We start from the raw sequence: 18,852 nt of genomic DNA, 5'->3' as shown, positions 1-18,852 counted from the left end.
CAAAACTTAAAAAGTTCTAACCCAGCAAGAAATCCCATTCATCATTTCATTTTTTGGAAAGGATATAAAAAATGAAATGTCAGAGCTATAATGTCAGGACCGTTTAAAATGTCAAGTGCTTGTTGTTGCATAGCCTGGTTGTCTGCTGTTCTGATCAAACCTCCAACTGGCATAATAATTACAGATGATGCATCACATTTTCATGCACAACTGGACCCAGATTTATAACAAGTCAGATGGAAACACTCTCATTGCCCAGCCTGAAATCTTTTACTACACAGCTTAAGACTTTTCCTTTAGAGCAGAACATTATTACCAATTCAAGGCAGCATTCAGGGTAAGGAATGAGAAAGAAGGGCAAAAACAGTTTCTCAATAGACCAGAACTCAGTCATTTATAATATACAGATGCAAGAAGAGCCAAGAGGCAGTGAACACATTTGCTGAATGCATGTTTAATCTAAGAAGAATGCTAAACTGTGAAGACACTGTCCAGATAATTCTATTTTTAGATGCAGATTCATTTAGCTGTGCAAGGAAACATACATATGAGCTCTTTTTTGAACTGATAGAGAATCCTTCAGTTTAATCATGTTCTAATCTGAAGAGAGAGCAGCACTAAAGTATAAACAGAAAAGGAACAATCCTTCTGTCTAGGATCTTTATGGAAGTCTCTGTGGGACTTCAGTGATATATTCACAGGCGGATACCAATTATAATAAAAACCTGAAATGAAGAGGATGTGCATGGAGAAAACTTCATTTCTTCTCAAATGAAAGCTTTGTGTCCACTGAAAGCTGGGAGTCATTCTTACCGCAACTTTATTTTCACCTTCCCTAGACCACCTTGTCAGATGGTTCGGAGGAAGACTACCTCGGTGTCCAACTGCTTCTCATTAAAGATTACATCCAGCACATTCCATGGAGCTCTTGGAGACAATCTCCAGAATATACTGATCTTTTTCCAGGCAATTGATAAATTCTTCTAAAATCGATTCTCCTAGAAAATAATAAATGAACAATTAACAAGAGACTGTCCATACCACTCACTGGCATATACAATATATTCATAGGTATTTTTATTGATATTCTTTTTTTGATATCCTTTTACCCCAACGAGACTAAATTCTTTAAATATCCTTATGTAGAAAGGATACATTGGTAGGGCTGCCCATGAAAATTAGGTTGATGAATACAGTCTATTCTTATACTGAGTTGAGAACATGAGGTGAGGTGCTATGCCTGTGTCCACATACACACTTTATACCTCTACACAGTATTGATTACTTAACCTTGAATCTTGAAGATATGACCACGTCATAGGAGCATGAAGATTGAAGATGTCTAAGATCAGGAGGAAATGACATTTTGCAAGGCTGTTTTCAATATTATTCTCTCTGAGGCTGTCCAACAGCTGTGAGAAAGGCTAAATATTATTCACTCCACATATAATTATTAGTTACTAGGTCTCCCCTCCTTTTCTGATTTGTGATTCCTAATTTTAGTCCCTTGACTTAAGACGTAAGCCTGTGCTGGCCAGTCATCCATTTCTATAAAACTATTGCCTTACACCCTGTGGGCTGGGGGCCCTGTTTTTCCACAGCATCGTTCTACAAGACAACTTTTCAACATTTTTGGGTGGATGGAATGGACTTCTCTATTGACTTAAATCACTTGGGTTGTAATTATGGGTATATTCAAGTTTAAGGGCACAGATACAGTTCCTGATCTCAAAGAGATTATACCCCATAGGGTTTGTGGCTGGATTCAAGGCCAGCCAAGGACAAGTCAAGTACATTCAGCAACTAGAGAATGTGCACCTGTGCGAGAGAGTCAGTAGGAGCTGATCTCAGGTGTCAGAGAACCACTACTTTTTAGGGGATGAGACAAATCTAAAGCACCCCAATAGTGATTCAAATATAAATAAGTGTGACTCATCACATTCCCGTAAGATATTTTTTTGTTGTTGTTGATGGCAAATAGTAAAATACATTTTTTAGAGCAAGATTTTGTCTTTGTTCATTATGTTTTCCTTATGCTAAAGAAGTTTGCATAAAACCCCAATTAACAGCGGGTAGGAGTAGAATCCTCCATCTCAAAGGGCAAGTACAGGGGTGGGTTAAAACAAAATGAAGTAGAATAAACTGAAAATAAAAAGGAGTGGTAAGTGTGTGGGTGGGGAAGGTCACATGGGTGCAAGGTGGTGGGCACTGGTGACCGTAAGTAACAAAAGAATAACCACCCATTTGTTTCAAAGGAAATCACAGCCTCCAAATTCTCAATGCAAAAGATTTTTCAAATTTCCAGGGGTTCAGCATGGCCAAAAGAAAAGTGGGGGTCGAGGTGGGGAAGCTGAAGTTGTTTTTGACCACTCAGTTGTAATCCTTCTGTGTTGCTGGCAGTGAGGGCAGCTGCATCTGAAGATACTGGGTTTAGCTGCCATGTTAGTTGAAAGGCAACGCAGGTTACTGACATGGAAAAAAGAGAAAAGATGGAATTCCTTTTTAAAAAAAATTTACTGATAGAACTGACATATAATCTTGTATTAGTTTCGTGTGTACAGCACAATGTTTGATATATGCACATATTGTGAAATGATTACCACAGTAAGTGTAGTTAACATCCATCGCTTCATATAGTTGCAAGTTTTTTGTGTGAAGAGAACTTTTTAAGAACTACTTTCTTTGCAACTTCAAAGATGTACTTCTTCACTGCTGTTTTCTCACTATCGTCAGAACACCTGTGAACTCCGCATGTTTATTTTTGTCATGTTACCTAACCACTTACAAAAGTTCTTTTTTTTCCAAATTAAGCCAGCCTCTGCCTATAGCAACTTAAAATGTTTACACTTTCTATCTAAAGTACTCATTTTGACATTTCTTCATTCCTCCCTCTTGCATGTAGCATTCATTTATTCATCAAACATTTATTGAGCCCTAACTACAATCCCCATTTCCTCTACTACACTGACGTAAACATGGCAAGTGCTCAGTAAATACAGTCAAGAATTGCTTTCCTTTATCTGATGTTCTTATCCACTGCTTCCTAATCCTCTTAATTTGCCTGTGGACTTGTTCCTAAATTAAAAGGATGGTTTTTGGGCTGCCTAGAAGGGATCACTGTGCAGGTCTAGAAGCTTTGCATCAAAACCTCTACCAGTAAAAAGCCAAAGCCAGGAAGATGTGATTGAGCTGGAGATCACAGGACTCAGATCTAAACTGATTTTTGAATTTTTGAATTTTGTTTATATTTAAAGATACATTTCAATTTTTATTGGACAAAATTCAGAAAGTGCACAATTTTAGTTATACGTTGAACTATGCATATATACATAATTTATATCTGAGTTATCTAGAATTGTTTGCTGTGCTGGTGGACACATTCTCCACTCGCAGGGACTCTGCAGGACAGTGTTATTTATGGGTGATCTTCCATCTCTCACTACCAGTTTCAGCAGATTCACTACCCCTGAATACTTTCTTTAATCCTGTTCTGCAATCTGGTCATCTGTTGATATTTCTGGATCATCTATTTCTTCCCATTAACATAACCCTGCTCCCCCAACCACTCAAAAAAGCCAAAATTTACCGTATATGTACACACTAGCATTTTTGTTCTAAAGAAGTCAGCCTGGTTTAAAAAAACAGCCTATGCAAAGGAATTTTTTTTTTCAATTCTTTTTACTTCTTTTAAATTAGAACTTCATGAAAACTTGTGCTAGGGCTAGGATATTAGCAAAGGTGGGAATGGAGAGTCTTAGATGAAAATAATCAGGTTTTCAAGGGAGCGTGCTGGGGAAGATTTTAAAAACTCCAGTTTTGTGTCCATTAACAAGATGGCAATAGAGGCATTTAGCAGCATTTTATAGCAGCATTTATGGAGTTGTAAGTGCAGCAGTTAGTTTCTTCTCTTACGTGAGGACTTGACTGCCTTTTATCTCCTGGTAGTTCTCCATTTCCTAGTTTGATTCAGTTTCCTCGTGGCTTACCACTATGTTCTAAGCTAAACCACTGGTCTTTCTGGTCAGCCGCTCAGTAAAAGATCTTTCTTTACATTCTGTTCCTTTAACCCAAAATAGCTGCCCAATAATCACCCTCTTTCATTTCTTCTTTGGCCTTGTTCTGTCTCTTTTCACTTTCAGAGTTTATTACTATGAGGCACTTAAGTCTCCTTTGTCCCTGCACTGTTTGACTCTATGTTAAGCTTGCCTGGGCACTTTCTGCACTTGATGCTCTCTGCACAGCATCTGTAAGTTGTCCTACATCACATCAAGAGGACTCCTAAGCAGTGCGCAGTAGGCGTGGATCAGTCTTCCTCCCATATGTAGTAAAGGCTGCAGAATTTCTTGCATTAGGATTTATACTGATTTGTCTTGCTGTCCTCTCTGTTTTCAAATAATATTTTACGTTAAGCTTTAATCTTCTGTCTTTTGATTCTCTTTAGGCTTGTCTTCCTAGATGCCCTGGTTCATAATATAAAAATAAAACTAATGTGTTGAATTATAACAATAATACACGTTCATGGTAAAAATTCCAAACACTATAGAAAGGTACAATGTAAAGAAAGAATCCCCCTATAACCTCTCTCTGGTTCCCAGCTCCACTTCCCATTGGGAACTGACTCCTGCTAATCAATCTAAGTCCATGTTTTATGAAGTTTGCAATGCATATGCATACATATGTTAATTCCCAAAAGAGTCTTCTATGCCTTCCTACAGATAGGATTGCATGTTGCACTTATTTCTTATTTGTTTCTTCCTTTGCTTTTCATATGACTTTTCATCAGATACTTACTCATCTTACAACTATTTACAGAGTACCTAATATATGCCAGAAAGTGTGAGAGCATGGGAAATGCCAAAGTACATAAAACAGAAAGAGTTCTTGCCCTCACGGAGCTCATAGCTCTTCTTTTGATTCTCTTTAGGCTTGTCTTCCTAGATGCCCTGGTTCATAATATAAAAATAAAACTAACGTGTTGAATTATAACAATAATACATGTTTGTATTGTAATAATGACTAGCATTAATCTTATACCTCTCTTTTGATTAATCTTCTAACTTTGATTTGCTAACCACCATGATAATTATATATAGAATATTTCATAGCTGTTGGATATTTTTCTGTCCCAACATATTTGATGTTGGTCATAATGTTGCAAACAATTTACAGTCAAATTAGGATCTCATATATGTTCCTGTAGTTTTCTTTGGTTGCATCTTGGTGTGTTGTACCTTCTTTATTTTTGGTTACAGTATTCATTGGATCATCAGAAGTCAGTGGTGTGCTTACTTTTTATTTTGAGAAATCAAAAAAATATTTATGTTGGCATATAGTCAGCACTATTTTGGTATGCTTAATTGAACATCTCTATCTCTACCAGCACTGATGTTGTGATAAAAATGATAGTAAACAATAAAAAAAATTGCATTATATATACTTTAGGTTTGTACAAATGTGAACAGACATTCTCCTCTGTGGTGCTAATTTCCCCTTTATGTGTGAGTGAAGCACTTTATTCTCCTCTGTTAGATACTGGCAAAATCCTTTTACTCTCCTGCAAGTATGAACCTTCTATGTCTGTATTACTTTCTGTTCCTTGTCCTCTGGTGTACTGGGCTGTCTTTGTCCAACAGTACAATTTTAGCATCTTTTCCTTGATACATGGAATGACCCAGCTGTCTGTTAACAAGATGATATAAGAACCCCTAATAATTTCCACATAAAAGCAAATTCTACCAGTTTTAGCTCTGGATATGTATTTGCCTAGAAACAGTGTTTCAATGTTATTTCAAAGTGTAATTAGTCTCTGAAATTTTCATTCTGTAAAGGCCAATAATAGATATTTTTTCTTAAATACAAGTTTTTATAAGAGGAAATGGTTCATGTGACTAGTTCTATAAGCTATTCCAACTATGATGCATTCCTTCTCTGACTTACCTTTCCAGTCAAAGAGCCCATTTCCCTGACTGCCGGGAACCTCAGGTACTGCCTGAGCAAACTTCACTCTTCAGATTCACATCCAGTCTCAATCCCGCCCGCTCTTTCTGCCTCTAGGCTCCTTCCAACCACATTCCCCATTTTCTTGATTTCTTATACTTTGTTCTTGAGGAAACTGCTTTGATAGTAAATAAAGAGTCCTATATCATTTTCATGTTTTCTGGAACACATTATCTGTCCCCTCAGACTAGTAGAAACTAAGCCCCTTCCTAAGGATACCATAATCGGCGTACTTCTTCAAGGGGGGCCACCTTTTCCTATCTTCCCAACCCCCAGCACTGGAGAAGCAGGATCCACAGATATTTTCAAATATTGTTGACCTGCCCTTCTGAAATTCACTGTGTATACCAAGTATTAAACATCTGTAATGTCCCATCTACTTTCAGAATACTCATCCTTTGAACACAATTTCAGGTCCAGGATGAAATAGTTTATTCTCTCCACTCCAACCCCTACCATTCTTCAGTATTTCTAAGATTAAAAATTTAAAGAGAACAGGAAGAAAAATAATAGCATTGCTCGTGTTTGGTGATCAAGATTTTTGGCTGCATATTCCAAATAAGGTTTTTATTGGCCTCATAATACCTTCCAATCTTCATTTCTCTGGCCTTCTTCTAGCTTTGTTTAGCTTCCTTATCAACTCTAGCTAGCCTGAATCTGTTCCCTGCAGGCTTTCTCACGAGCTGATTTATTTTATTCTCAATCCATGCAGATCCAAATGAGTGATCACACCAAATGGCCCTGATCTTGGTTAACTAGCAAGTGAGCATACTGACATGAACCTGAGGTGAGACAGATCTAGGACTGGGTCCTTGAGAGGAAGATCGGTGCTATTGATACATTTCCAAATCGTATTTCTGAGAATGACACCCTTGTCCAATTGTTTGACTCATTCACAATGGTGATTTCACATGAACCCCCCGTTCTCACTATCCCATCCTGTCGGCGTCAGCTTGACACACTGGCCTAGTGCAAACTGCCAACTCAAAACGGGTCTCTACTACCCTCTAGTGTCCACTAGAAGAAGTGACCCACAGCAGGCAGGTTGATTCTGAGGAAAACATCATTTTGGATAGATGACAAACTAGAGTCCCAATGCATAAGATCCATCGTTGTTTTTTTTAAATATCTCATCAACATCATATTTTCCACAACGCCCAACTTTGTTTTTCAGGTGCCATTCCTAGATATGCTGCCTCAATCTCAAATCAGTATGCTCACCTGTCCATTGACTGAGATCAAAACCATTTGGTTTAAGTACTCTCCCTTCTCCTGGAATGTCTGATCCCTTTTCACTCCTGCATCTACGTAAGAATTGCACCTTCTATGAGCCAAAGGGGGACCCAGATTTTAGGATTGAAATAGTAGATGAAGAATGAACAGAAAGAATAGAAATGTTGAAAACGTGGAAACATTTTTTAAAAAGAAAGAAAGAAAGAACAGGTAGAAAGAGAAGAAATGGGAACAAGTATGGGCAACTCTTTCCAGAAATGTGTAGTCAAAGGGACAGAAAAGTCTAGTCATAGAGAAAGATAGCATATTGAATGATTTCTACAGTAGGCAAAACTTAAGTTTATTTGTAAGTTGATGATAAACCTCCAGGAGAAAGAAACTAATTACTAGAATATGTCACAGAGCAAACAGCAGGTCTTCCACATCATATTCTCCTACATTTCTTTCCTTGTATCTCCCTTTACTCTTCTTCGTATATCCCAGTGTTAAGCAGCATGCACTGAATATAAATATAGTTAATAAATATTTATTCAATTGAATTGTGTTGCCTGGAGAACACTAGGCTGGCCAAATTATGAAACCCAAATAATATCACAACTAGGTTTTTCTTGAACGGTTTATGCTTTTGCCTAAATGGCCCTCCCACCACCACCACCATTTCCTACTTTGTAAGGAAAAGTGAGCCAGAGGAGAGTAGCTGCCTTACCATCATTGTCTGTATTGATCTTAGGAAACACCAAGTCGGCGAATTCTTAAGGACTCAGAGTTTGCTGGCCATTGAGGGTTTGTACAGCCTGCACGGAAAAATTAAATCAGAGAGTTCAACGTTGCTGGAAGCAAATATACTTTGTAACATTTCAACCCCGATGTGACAGAACTGGGAATGTGTTGATGTCGCTTTTGCTACCCAACCTGTTTTTGTTGTTAAAAATAACTAAAAAGATTGTATGTCAGTTCTAGATAATGAGGCTTGGAAATTAACTGGGTATAGTTTGAAGTTTGATTTTAAAGAACGTGAAGGGTTCCACTCAACACACTAGGTCACAAAAGATGCAAAGAGCTCTCTGGAGAAAAATCGTAGTGGTTACTGTACAAGAATTCAGACAATGTTCTCAATCTCAGACCAACTATCTTTGATCTTACGGATGAACATAAAAGAACGTTCTGTAAGCATCTAAGGCCTCCATTCTGGCTTCTGACAGTGACACCCCTGGTCCTTTTTGCCCTTTTGTAGAGTGATTGACTGGGAAGACAGATATGTATGCCCTGGAAGAACACTAAATTTCTCTCACACGCTGACAGAACCTTTCATCATGAAAGCTGTCAGGTACTCAGGGAAAATGACATTTCAGGCTTTCCTAGGGGGAAGATTTAGCCACCCTTTCCCTTCCCCCCACCAGATGATTAAATCAAATGACACATATTTGATGTAGAGATTCATAATAAAATGAAAGACAGACAGAGAGAGAGAGAGAGAGGATGAATTAGTCATCTGGGAATTTAAACATAACTATCTTGATTGAACATGAAGGGATCTAGAAAACTGCTGGCCACATATTTCTATTAGGGGCATGGTCTTAAATATAATACTGCTTTCTAAGCATTACTAATACTGAATCCAGGGTTAGTCATAATAAACAGTGGTAAGTCTCAACTCCTGGCCTTAGCAAGTCGAGATCTCATGTTAAACATGGATTAATACTTGGAGTAATGGTTACATACATGCAACATCCTATTAGATGAATACTTGTAGGGCAAAAAAGTGTCTTTGCAGAGGCCCCCAAAACCTAGAAAATTTGGTTAAGCTTCCAGTATTCTCACATCGTGAAGTGATATTAAACCACATGTATAAGTCACAATAAAAGATTATGAAATTTCTAGGATTTATCCACTACCCATTTCCTGGCAATATAAATATGAATGAAAGATTGACAAGGCCTGATTAAAATATTAAAATAATATCTTAGGGGTAATATTTTGGAGGGGGTCATCAGTGTGCCTGTTTTCCTCTTGTAGAAGAAGGGTAGAGGGGAGACAGGCAAGGAAACATGGTTTGTTTCCTTCTTTCCTTCCTCATTTAGCACATCTGCTCCAGCGTTTTGCTAAGCCCTTCCCTGGCCACTCTCCAAGCGGAAGCAGGAAGAAGTAAGAGAGAAAGGGGAGCAGGAAAGCTCTAACTTGGCAGGTACTGTCATGGTTACCCTGTCTCAGAGCTCTTTAGATGGCAGATGTTTGAAGTCCAGTCTTTCTGTGAGACACCCCCTCCCACCTTTTCATTACTTCTCTTCTGCAATTCCCTTGATGTGCATCATGCATTTTGATTCCGGCTGATCGCTCAAGGCACCTTCTCCAGGCTCCAGGCAGGTCTGGATTTCTCAACATCCGCACAATTGACCCTTTGGACTAGACAATACTTCCTTGTTTAGGATTGTCCTGTGTATTGTACAATGTTTAGCAGCATCCCTGTTCTCTAAACAATAAATAGTGGTATCACTGTACCCTTTGCCACTTCCCAGCTGACAGCCAAAATGTCTCCAGATCTTACAAAAGTCCCCTGGAGGAGGAGGAGAGAAATTCCTCCTGCTTGAGAAGCACTGTCTAGATGTACCTTCAGTTTTCTTCCTTCTGAGGTTCCCTCACTTTTTCAAGTGGTTCAGCTGGACAAGATCTGAGATGGTTCAATGTTATTCCCTCTCACAGTGGCCTATATCTGACAATGGGAAAACCTGAGCATCCTTCATCCTGACAAGTTCTAGGAATGCAGATACTCCTGAAACTTCATCCTTGTACTCAGCTGCCATGGTCACCTTCTTTAGACTTCTCAGGTATGATTCAAATACTCAACACTGAAGGGTCCATCCACATCTCAGTGTCTTAAATCACCATGCTATTGACTTGAGGGCTCTTACCCAAGAAATCCTCTCCAATAATCCTTCTCAAAAACCCTCTTGACCATTTTATACTCCTGAAGTAAGATTAAGATGTAACTACTTCCTCTGTGAAACTGGCCTATAGTCTAGTACGTCTTTCAGATCTCTTGATGCCTTAGCTGAACTCCATTTTAACATCCTGTTACCGTGTGTTGAGAAAACTTACATTATATGGTATGTATTATTCTTTACCCTGCTGTTTTTTTCATGTGTGATTATATAGAAAGTATGTTTGTGGACCACTAATTCTCTGTAAGTACATATTCTACTGCATTAACTTATTTAAACTTTTTCTTCTTTAAATTTTTATTTTTACTATCTTAAGTGATTCAGTGATGTAAATCATAGAGCTTTTATCTTTGGTGACATTTACCATTGTTTTTGCTAACCAAAAATATTGAGTCTAAATCAAAGATAGACTTTTAGCCTTTTGATGCAGATTACCAGATTTCCAAGAAGTGATATCCATTTATACTCTCTCCACAGTGTGGAAGGGTGTTCTTCTCATAGTGCCCTTACCAGAATTACATCTTATTGTTTTTAATCTTTATTGATTATTCAGAGACAAATAGTATCCACTTTTTCCTTTTATCCTTTTGTTCTTCCCAATTCTTTGAGATTACCCCCCAGAACGGATAACAGAAAGGCAAAAATTACCCCTCAATTTCAAGGGCTTCAAGGATTTGGGAAAACCATAGATCCACAGATCCCAGGAGAAGAACCCTGCTCCAAATACTGCTTTGGCAGCATGCCCTAATATTTGTACACTGTATTACATACACAATGTTTAAAAAATACATTTGAGCGTATTTATTTGAGAGGATATTTTAAAATCTACATGGGGTTAGGTACTCCCTATAGAAGATTTCACATTTCTAATTTTGTGTTGCAAGATGTAATATGTAAGCAAAATTTGTGAATTTTATTGCTTATAAAGTTCAGTTACAAAGTGCATCTCAATACTTTTGTAAATGATCTATGTGGGATTAAAGTAGAAGAGTATTATATTCCTGAATTCTTTCCCTATGTTAGTTAACTCTACATTTGATGGACAGTTTTAAATTTTAACAGCTGTGTCCATTTGTTGAGGTGTTTAATTGTAATTGTAGTTCTACCCACTTATTTTTTTGTGCATTTTTGTTAATATTTCTACTATGTGTTATGTTTGTAACTCAACTCCACCTATAAAGGAAAGAATTTGGATTAGATTATTTCTAAGACATCAATGTTACAAATTTGGTGTATTGAATTCATAATGCTTACTTAACTTCATGTCTTCATTTTTAGATATAATGTCACCATTACTCATCTTTTACTCTGGGACCCATTTAATTTCATACCATGATAATCATCCCCACTGCACTGGTGGAAGGGAGAGGTGAGATCTACAAAGGGACTCATTAAACTTCAGAGATAGAAAGTATCTGAGATCCTTGAGCTATCTACTAGAAATACTTTAGTCCAGTTCAAGAAAGATTAGTCCACATTCTTCATTCATGAAGTACCTTCATTCTTAGTCCTTGTCTGTTACTATATAAACCATCTAGTGTTTTAGTTGCTTCCCGCAAAACTTCCTGCACTGAGACAAAGAAAAAGATAAGTTGATTTAGAACATCATGTTTACTTCATTTTTCATCTTCAACTCTGCTTAATTTTTGAACTTCAGAGTGGGCTGCACCAAGAAGGAAATGCTGATTTATAGTTGCACATTCAGTAGCCAATAGCACAGAGAAACTGATTTCAAATGTATTTCTCAAGAATATCTGGCCACATAGATCTGTCACCGAGTCCATAGAGAGGAAAACTGAATTAACAACACTATGTCCTTCAAAGGCTACTTGCCTGCTTCATTTACCAAGAATATGCTCAGTTGTTCCTTTTTGGTCAATAGAACCATTTCCATCAGCATCATACAGCTTAAAATACCATTTAAAATTTTGTTCCATTTTTGCTTGTACAAGTAGATTTATGATTTACCGCAGCAATAAACTCTACAAAGTCAATAAATCCACCTATGGAAAGCAAGTTCAAAAGGGAAATAAATATTTGAGAAGAACAATTGTTTTTTATCTGAGAAGTCATCATTCATGAGTAGGACCTTTAGTATAATTTAATATTTCCCACAAGATTTCAGCATAGACTTTTCCCAACAAAAAAAAGGTAATGCGTATGGAAACAAGTAACTTTAAATACAAGGGTAAATGCCTTTTTAGAGAAAATATCTACTCATGTCCAAAAAAAAAAAGGTTCTGAAATGCCATCATGGAAGGCTGAGGCCTCATCACTTAGCACCCAACAGTAGTCGTCTTCTAAATATCTTCAGGTTTTGTCCTAAAGTTAGAGAGAAGACCAGGTACCAACTTTTTAAAAAAATTTTTTATTAAGGTACGATTGATACACACTCTTATGAAGGTTTCACATGAAAAAACAATGTGGTTACTACATTTACCCATATTATCAAGTCCCCACCCACACCCCAATGCAGTCACGTCCATCAGTGCAGCAAGTTGCCAGAGATCCACTATGTGCCTTCTCTGTGCTGCACTGTTCTCCCCGTGATCCCCACCCAGGTACCAACTTTTAATAGAAGAAAAACACGCCAAGTAGCTAAATTCTATATTCCTTTTTAGAGAAGCTGGCTGATCTTCCTGGGCTGCTAAACTCCAGGGGCAGCATTTTCAGTACAAATCAAAATTTATGAGCCTCTTGTTCTTTGAGGATTTCATTGTATTAGTCAATCTTGGAAAGACTGTTAAGGATTGCAGGCTTAGGTAGTTTCCCTCATCCTATTTTAAATTGGTAAACCATTCTCAGTCTAAACAGAAACAGTCTTCATCATTCTTAAGAATCACACACTTCAAACCTTATGTAGCCAGATGCTCAGCCATCGTAAGAAAGGTGGCCAGCTCCAGGGAGGTGTGAACCCCTCTCTGCTATTTCCCATGTGAGTTCAGATACCAGGGACAGCACACCCAGACCAAGAAAACAGACCGTCAGCGGCATTCTCTTTGGAATATCTGGGATGTCAAGTCCTAGTTACAAAACAGGGTGTAACATAAAGTATCCCTTTCCCTTGGAAATAAAGGGCTTTAGACTTACTGGTTTATAAAGTGATAGCTGTTTGTTTTGAGCCTTAAGCTTTTGTAAGTAGTTCCACTAAGTCTGTAAGGAAAAGCAACCGAGAAATCAAAATCTCCAGTAGTTCTGGCATTCTGGATGTAAAGCAAAGCTGGTTTGGCTGGTTAATGGCTTTTTTGTTTGTTTGTTTTAAGACAATGACAGTATCTTAGATGTTGAAAGTCAGTTTGCTCATCACTACAGCATTGTCTTAAAAAATGTATAACACTTTTTGATTCTCTGCACTCTGGATGTTTTTACCTCTAATTGTCAGAAGAAAACAAGAAAATATTTTAAAATCATTTCACTACATCAGGTATTGGATTTTTGCATTTTACAACTTAGGGGTCTTTATCCCATGGATAACTTTAATACTTCTAATAAGAGAAGATATCTACTAAATGATAGGAGTCTGGTTGAATGGGTCTCCTAAAGGAAATCTGCCTGAGTATATAAAATGTGAGCAGTTTTTTACCTTTCCTCCAGCTGCCTTCACTACTGCATGTCACCACTTCACCTTGTTAATCCAAGCATAGCTATGGTTAAGACAAAGGAAATAAATTATGATACAATTGAAAATTATTTAAGAAGACATCAAGATATTATACCTCCAGGTTCAGTGGGACACGCCCATTATTTTGTAGGAACAGGACTGGCAGGTATAGAAGCTGTAAACACGGGCACGCATGCGCCTAGTTCTCCTCCTGTGCTCTAGGGCAGACCAATGAGTACAGCGGCTTCCTGGGCAGCTGGTGTGCATGTTTACCAAAAGACCACAGAAGCACTCTCCCTGCCAAGACTGAGCTGGCTTGAGTCACTCCTCTAGTGTTTCCATAAAAAGCTTAGATTTCATGAGAGCTTGTTTCACTTTACAAGTCCTACTTCAGTGATCAGTTTTCAGTGTCACCTGCATGGTGAATGGCAACAGGCTAGATTGAGCAATGCTGCCTTCAGAACATTTGGCATCTTAGGATGGGGTACAGTGGGCAGGTGGCCCTAACACCTTCCAACTCAGGCTCTGCAAGCTCTGGGCAAATCCTGCCAAGAGATGAGCATAGATATTTTCATTCTCTGGTTTTTAAATGGACAGCCTGGCTCATCTACAGCCAAAGTTGATTGTGGGTGAGGAAACCTTCCTATTTAGACAAGTGCAGCCTTGTTCAAAAGCCCTGGCAAGCAAAACATGTTTCACTTCAGCCTTCTGTTATGCAGTCAGGCAAATTAATCCTTAAAATCTACAGCCAACTCTTATTTCCAACTCTTATTATCCTTCTGTTAAGATTTTGTAGAAATTTGCCTTGATTAGACAACTCCAGCAGATGATGTCAGAGCTTATGTCAGTGTTGGAAAGAGTTTTAGGCAAAAGCTTATCAGAGGAAAAAATAATTATTGTCTTCAGTTAATCTATAGATTTCAAGGATGGGAATAAGAATCACAAAGAAGGTGAGGAGATGTCCCTGCAAATGTGACTGGGAAGAATCCATAGAGAATGTCCACGGACATTTCTTTGGGGTAATCCAAAGGAACAGTTGAGCTACTGGTGCCCCTGTGGCACACAGACTGTTGGGAGATATCTGCCTCCTAATGTCCTGGAGCCAGAATAGGGTTCATAAGCTCCCTGCATCAAAGTCACATGGGGACAATGAAATATGCAGATTCCTAGACTCCAACCCCAAACAACAGTATCAAAATTACTTGGAATGGGATCCAAGAGTCTGTATTTTAAAATGCTCTCCAGGTGAGCCTTATGTATCCTAAGATTTGGAAACCACGGACCAGGGCTGTTTTTCTTATCCATGTCTTTCTTTGTAGGCAATGCTATCATCTAGGCATCTCTCCAAGTTGTAATTGTGACTTATTCTCACTTGAATTTATGTCACTCTGTTAAGACTAATTAGAAAAATTATGACCCACATGGTTCAGTCTCAGAATAATGACATCATCACAGAAATATACTCCAGCAATCAAAAGCTAATTTCAAAATAACAGCAAGTCTTTACTTTCATTTCTGGAACAAACACGAGTTGCAAGACATTTATGGATTTCTTCACAACAGCCCCTTCCTCTCCCATCTGCTCCTCCACATACACCCTGCTGCTCAGTCGTTCTCCACTGCCTGGTCCCTCACTGCCAGCTCCAGCAGGAGAACACGTCGTCATTTCACTCCACCAATTCCTCTCATAAATCTGCAGCACAACATCCTAAATATCAGTTTGGCAATGGCAGGATCCTCCTTTCAAGTTGAGGGAGGGGAGGAACTGGATGCCCACAAAGCCATTCTAGGGAGCCTCAGAAAGGGAGAGTGTGGGAGCACAAATGCAAAGCTGATTTTAAACCCAATACATGTACAGACTTATGAATCATGTTCTTAGGATGTAGTGAATTACAGGGAAGAGTTAAACAGGGGTCAAGGTATGGAACATGATAGTTTGGCTCTATTAATATGTTATAACTCATGTTTTAGACGGGGGTTAAAACAAGAGAGAGAGACAAAATATATGATTACTTTAAATTTACGCTTCCTCACAGTCTCAAAATATGTGGGAATTAAAAGACATACTTTTTATATCTACAGAGGAAGTATGAAAAGATTGAAAAAAGTATGCTTTTTTTTTCTACCTTAGAAGTCTAATATTAAAAAAACAATAAAGGAAAACAAGATCCTGCGCTGGTACTGTCCAAGAGAAAATCCATAGGTGGAATATATGGTTTCCAGGCAGTGTTTATGATCTGCCATGAATCATAGTTGTTTTCAGACTATGATTGATGTGAAATGTGGGTAAAAAGTTAAATCATAAACCTTATATATATGAAAATAATTATTTTATTTTTTATTACTAAGTATAAGAGCTACCATATATATGTGTGTGTGTGTGTGTGTGTGTGTGTGTGTGTGTGTGTGTGTGTGTGTGTGTGTGTGTGTGTGTGTGTTTTAAGGAAAAAAGCCCATATCCCAAGCACTATGCTAATTTCCAAGCATTATCCCTAATTCTAACAGCAGCCTTGCAGGTAACCATATTATTCTTATTTCACAGAGGAGACAACTGATTTTCAGAGTGGTCAAGTAAACTGGCTAAAATAACAAAACCAGCTTTACTCTCAGACTTTTATTCTTCGTAACACTCAGTATTGCACTCAAAGCTCACTATGGTTGAATTCTTCTGGAAGAGCTGTTCATAGACTTGAATAGACGGAACACGTTCAGCACAGTGTGTTCTGGATTCCTATGTGGTAATACGTTGATATAAAGTGAGGTGCCCTGCAGCATCTGAAGGCTCTGCCTGGAGCCCATGCTCCCCTCCTCACTGGTGCTGCCCACGATGACCTGGCCTGCATGCTATAAACTGCTTAGCCTCAGGAGACGTGTGAGCACAGGGGCTCTCGGGGCCCCCACTCCCAGGCTCCCCCTCACCTAGCCCCCATGACTGTCTGGCTCAGCAGGACAGGAAGTGTTCATTCTCCCCTTGCCCTCTCTGCCTCCCTGGAGTGATGAACATTTTTTCTATCCATTTTGGGATCCTTAGCCCCTCTCTCCTTGCTCATGAGTTTAGCCTCCAGCACCCCTCAGACAAAGCTTCTCCCCGCCTACAGTTTCCCCAGGAAATTTTCTCAGCCTCCCCTCCAGAACCTGAAGCGTACACACTGGTCCTGCTTCAGCAGATCCTGTTCTTAGCCTTCACCACAGTCTTGCCTAGGAGTCTATAAGCCTCTCTCTCCTGTGCAAGTGGCCATTGCTTTGGCTCAGCCTCTCTCCCTCCTCAGGGCCTCACACTCGCATTACAGCCCCAACCCGTCCCTCCATTCTCCCCGCCCTATAACATCCCTGGATAAAATCTCACTGTAGGTATCATCTGATATGCTCCACATGGTCCCACCATCACTCTCTGTTTTCCTGAATGGCCCTTAGGAACAGATACTGAAATATCATCTCAGTGTGTATCAGGGACATCTGCTTTTGTGTTTTGTCCCAGTGATGGAGCCATGAATTTATAAACTGGGTATGATTAAGGGAACTTGGCTTCATTCCATTGATTCAAGTCATAGAACTTCAGCTCTGGAAATAGTCCTTCATTTCGCAGATGAGAAAAGGGCTAGTCATAATTACAGTTATAATAATCATGATGACACAATGATGACTATTGGTGTTGATGTAATAATGGCTATACATATTGGGTCAGGCATTGTGCTTTACGTATATGAATTATTTACCCCTAACAAAGCCCTACATAGTACTAACCAAGAAGCATAGCATCCTGTGTTGGAGTAACACAAAGACATGGAAATTGAAATGATTATTACAATAATTAGTGATAAAGCTGCATTTGTACTAGTGTACCCTCTTATTCAGGAAAACAAAATAGTCCAAATCCAACAAAAATCACTGAAGTATAGCCTCAGATTAAACCTATATCTTCCCACAGCATTAACTTTCTGCTACTTTTCACAGAATCACTATCTGTGAACAATTCATGAATCATCGGAGCCCCTAAAATGAAGACACTTAAATGTTTTCAATTCTTTTACATGTGACATTTTTCAATGACATTTTACCAGCTATGGCGGGTCAGTAGCAACGTATGAATTAAAACGTCTTTCTAAAAATGGTTATTCAGATAGTCAGAAGTAAGGAAACCTCTAGCACCAGTATAATAAGCACATTATATAGTTGACAACAATCGTTAATGATATTTAATTTGCATTTTAGGAGCTGTAAAGAAAGTAGGCAATATAAAGGCCCCCTCTATCATGTCAAATACAGGTGAATACTTTATAAATACTTCCATGAATTTGTAAAATTTATAAGGGACACATTACCTCTACCATTTATGGCCTACCCCAATTTCACCTACAGACACTTACATTAACAGCAAACATCGTCTCTATCAGCCACAGAATTGCTGGAATGTCCTGAGGAGACTCATCTCTGTAAATTGGTTCTATAATATGATCTTCATGCAGATCAGACATGGTTAGTCTTGACTTGACCATGAGTGTACAAAATTTAAGTGTTCCGGGGCAAAGCACTTATCATAATATTTATCAAACAAGCTTGTGATTAATAGGCTTCCTGAATATCAGGAAGCCCTGACCATCTGCCCCCAGAACGAAGCCAGCTCAGCACGTGTCCAGCCCACTGTGAACTAGAAGCAAGTCTCAGATGTGTTTGGGGAAGGAAAGACAATTGTCCAACTTTGATCACTTCTGAATGAGTCAACTGCAGAGGGCTGCCCAGGATTTTAGCAGTGGCAGCCTCCAGGAACTTCCTCAGGCAGTGTGGGCTTCCTCGTACAGCACCTGTCTCCCTAAATCAGTACTGCAACAGATGAAAGGAAATCCAGCCTTACCCTAATTCGGTCAGCCTACCTCCTAAGAGTGTCTTGTTTCCCATGGAAAAGCCCGAATCCTTGTTCTTTAATGTACAGAAAAAATTAACAAAGGATATAGAAAATAGCAGAATACATGGTGGAATGTTTACATCCAGAATTACTTGCTTCCAGGTATTTTTTTTTCTTTAATATGATTATAACAAAAAGAACAATCAGAGGAATTGCTTCTGAATAAATAGTTTTGGACC

The 18,852-nt window shown here is 38.7% G+C and overlaps 1 protein-coding gene across 1 annotated transcript; it reads right to left on the bottom strand.

The window, feature by feature from the left end:
* Nucleotides 1–809: 809 nt before the first annotated feature.
* On the bottom strand, nucleotides 810–18,245 carry GUCA1C (guanylate cyclase activator 1C). The gene is given in 8 exon segments (XM_073230460.1): nucleotides 810–921; nucleotides 923–998; nucleotides 7,937–8,024; nucleotides 12,016–12,042; nucleotides 12,044–12,133; nucleotides 12,135–12,172; nucleotides 15,265–15,463; nucleotides 18,138–18,245. Coding segments are annotated over 8 exon segments (738 nt in total).
* Nucleotides 18,246–18,852: the final 607 nt, after the last annotated feature.

The sequence above is a fragment of the Manis javanica genome, chromosome 3 (genome assembly GCF_040802235.1).
Source record: "Manis javanica isolate MJ-LG chromosome 3, MJ_LKY, whole genome shotgun sequence".
Taxonomy (NCBI): Eukaryota; Metazoa; Chordata; class Mammalia; order Pholidota; family Manidae; genus Manis; species Manis javanica.
This window is presented reverse-complemented; position numbering and strand designations above follow the sequence as displayed.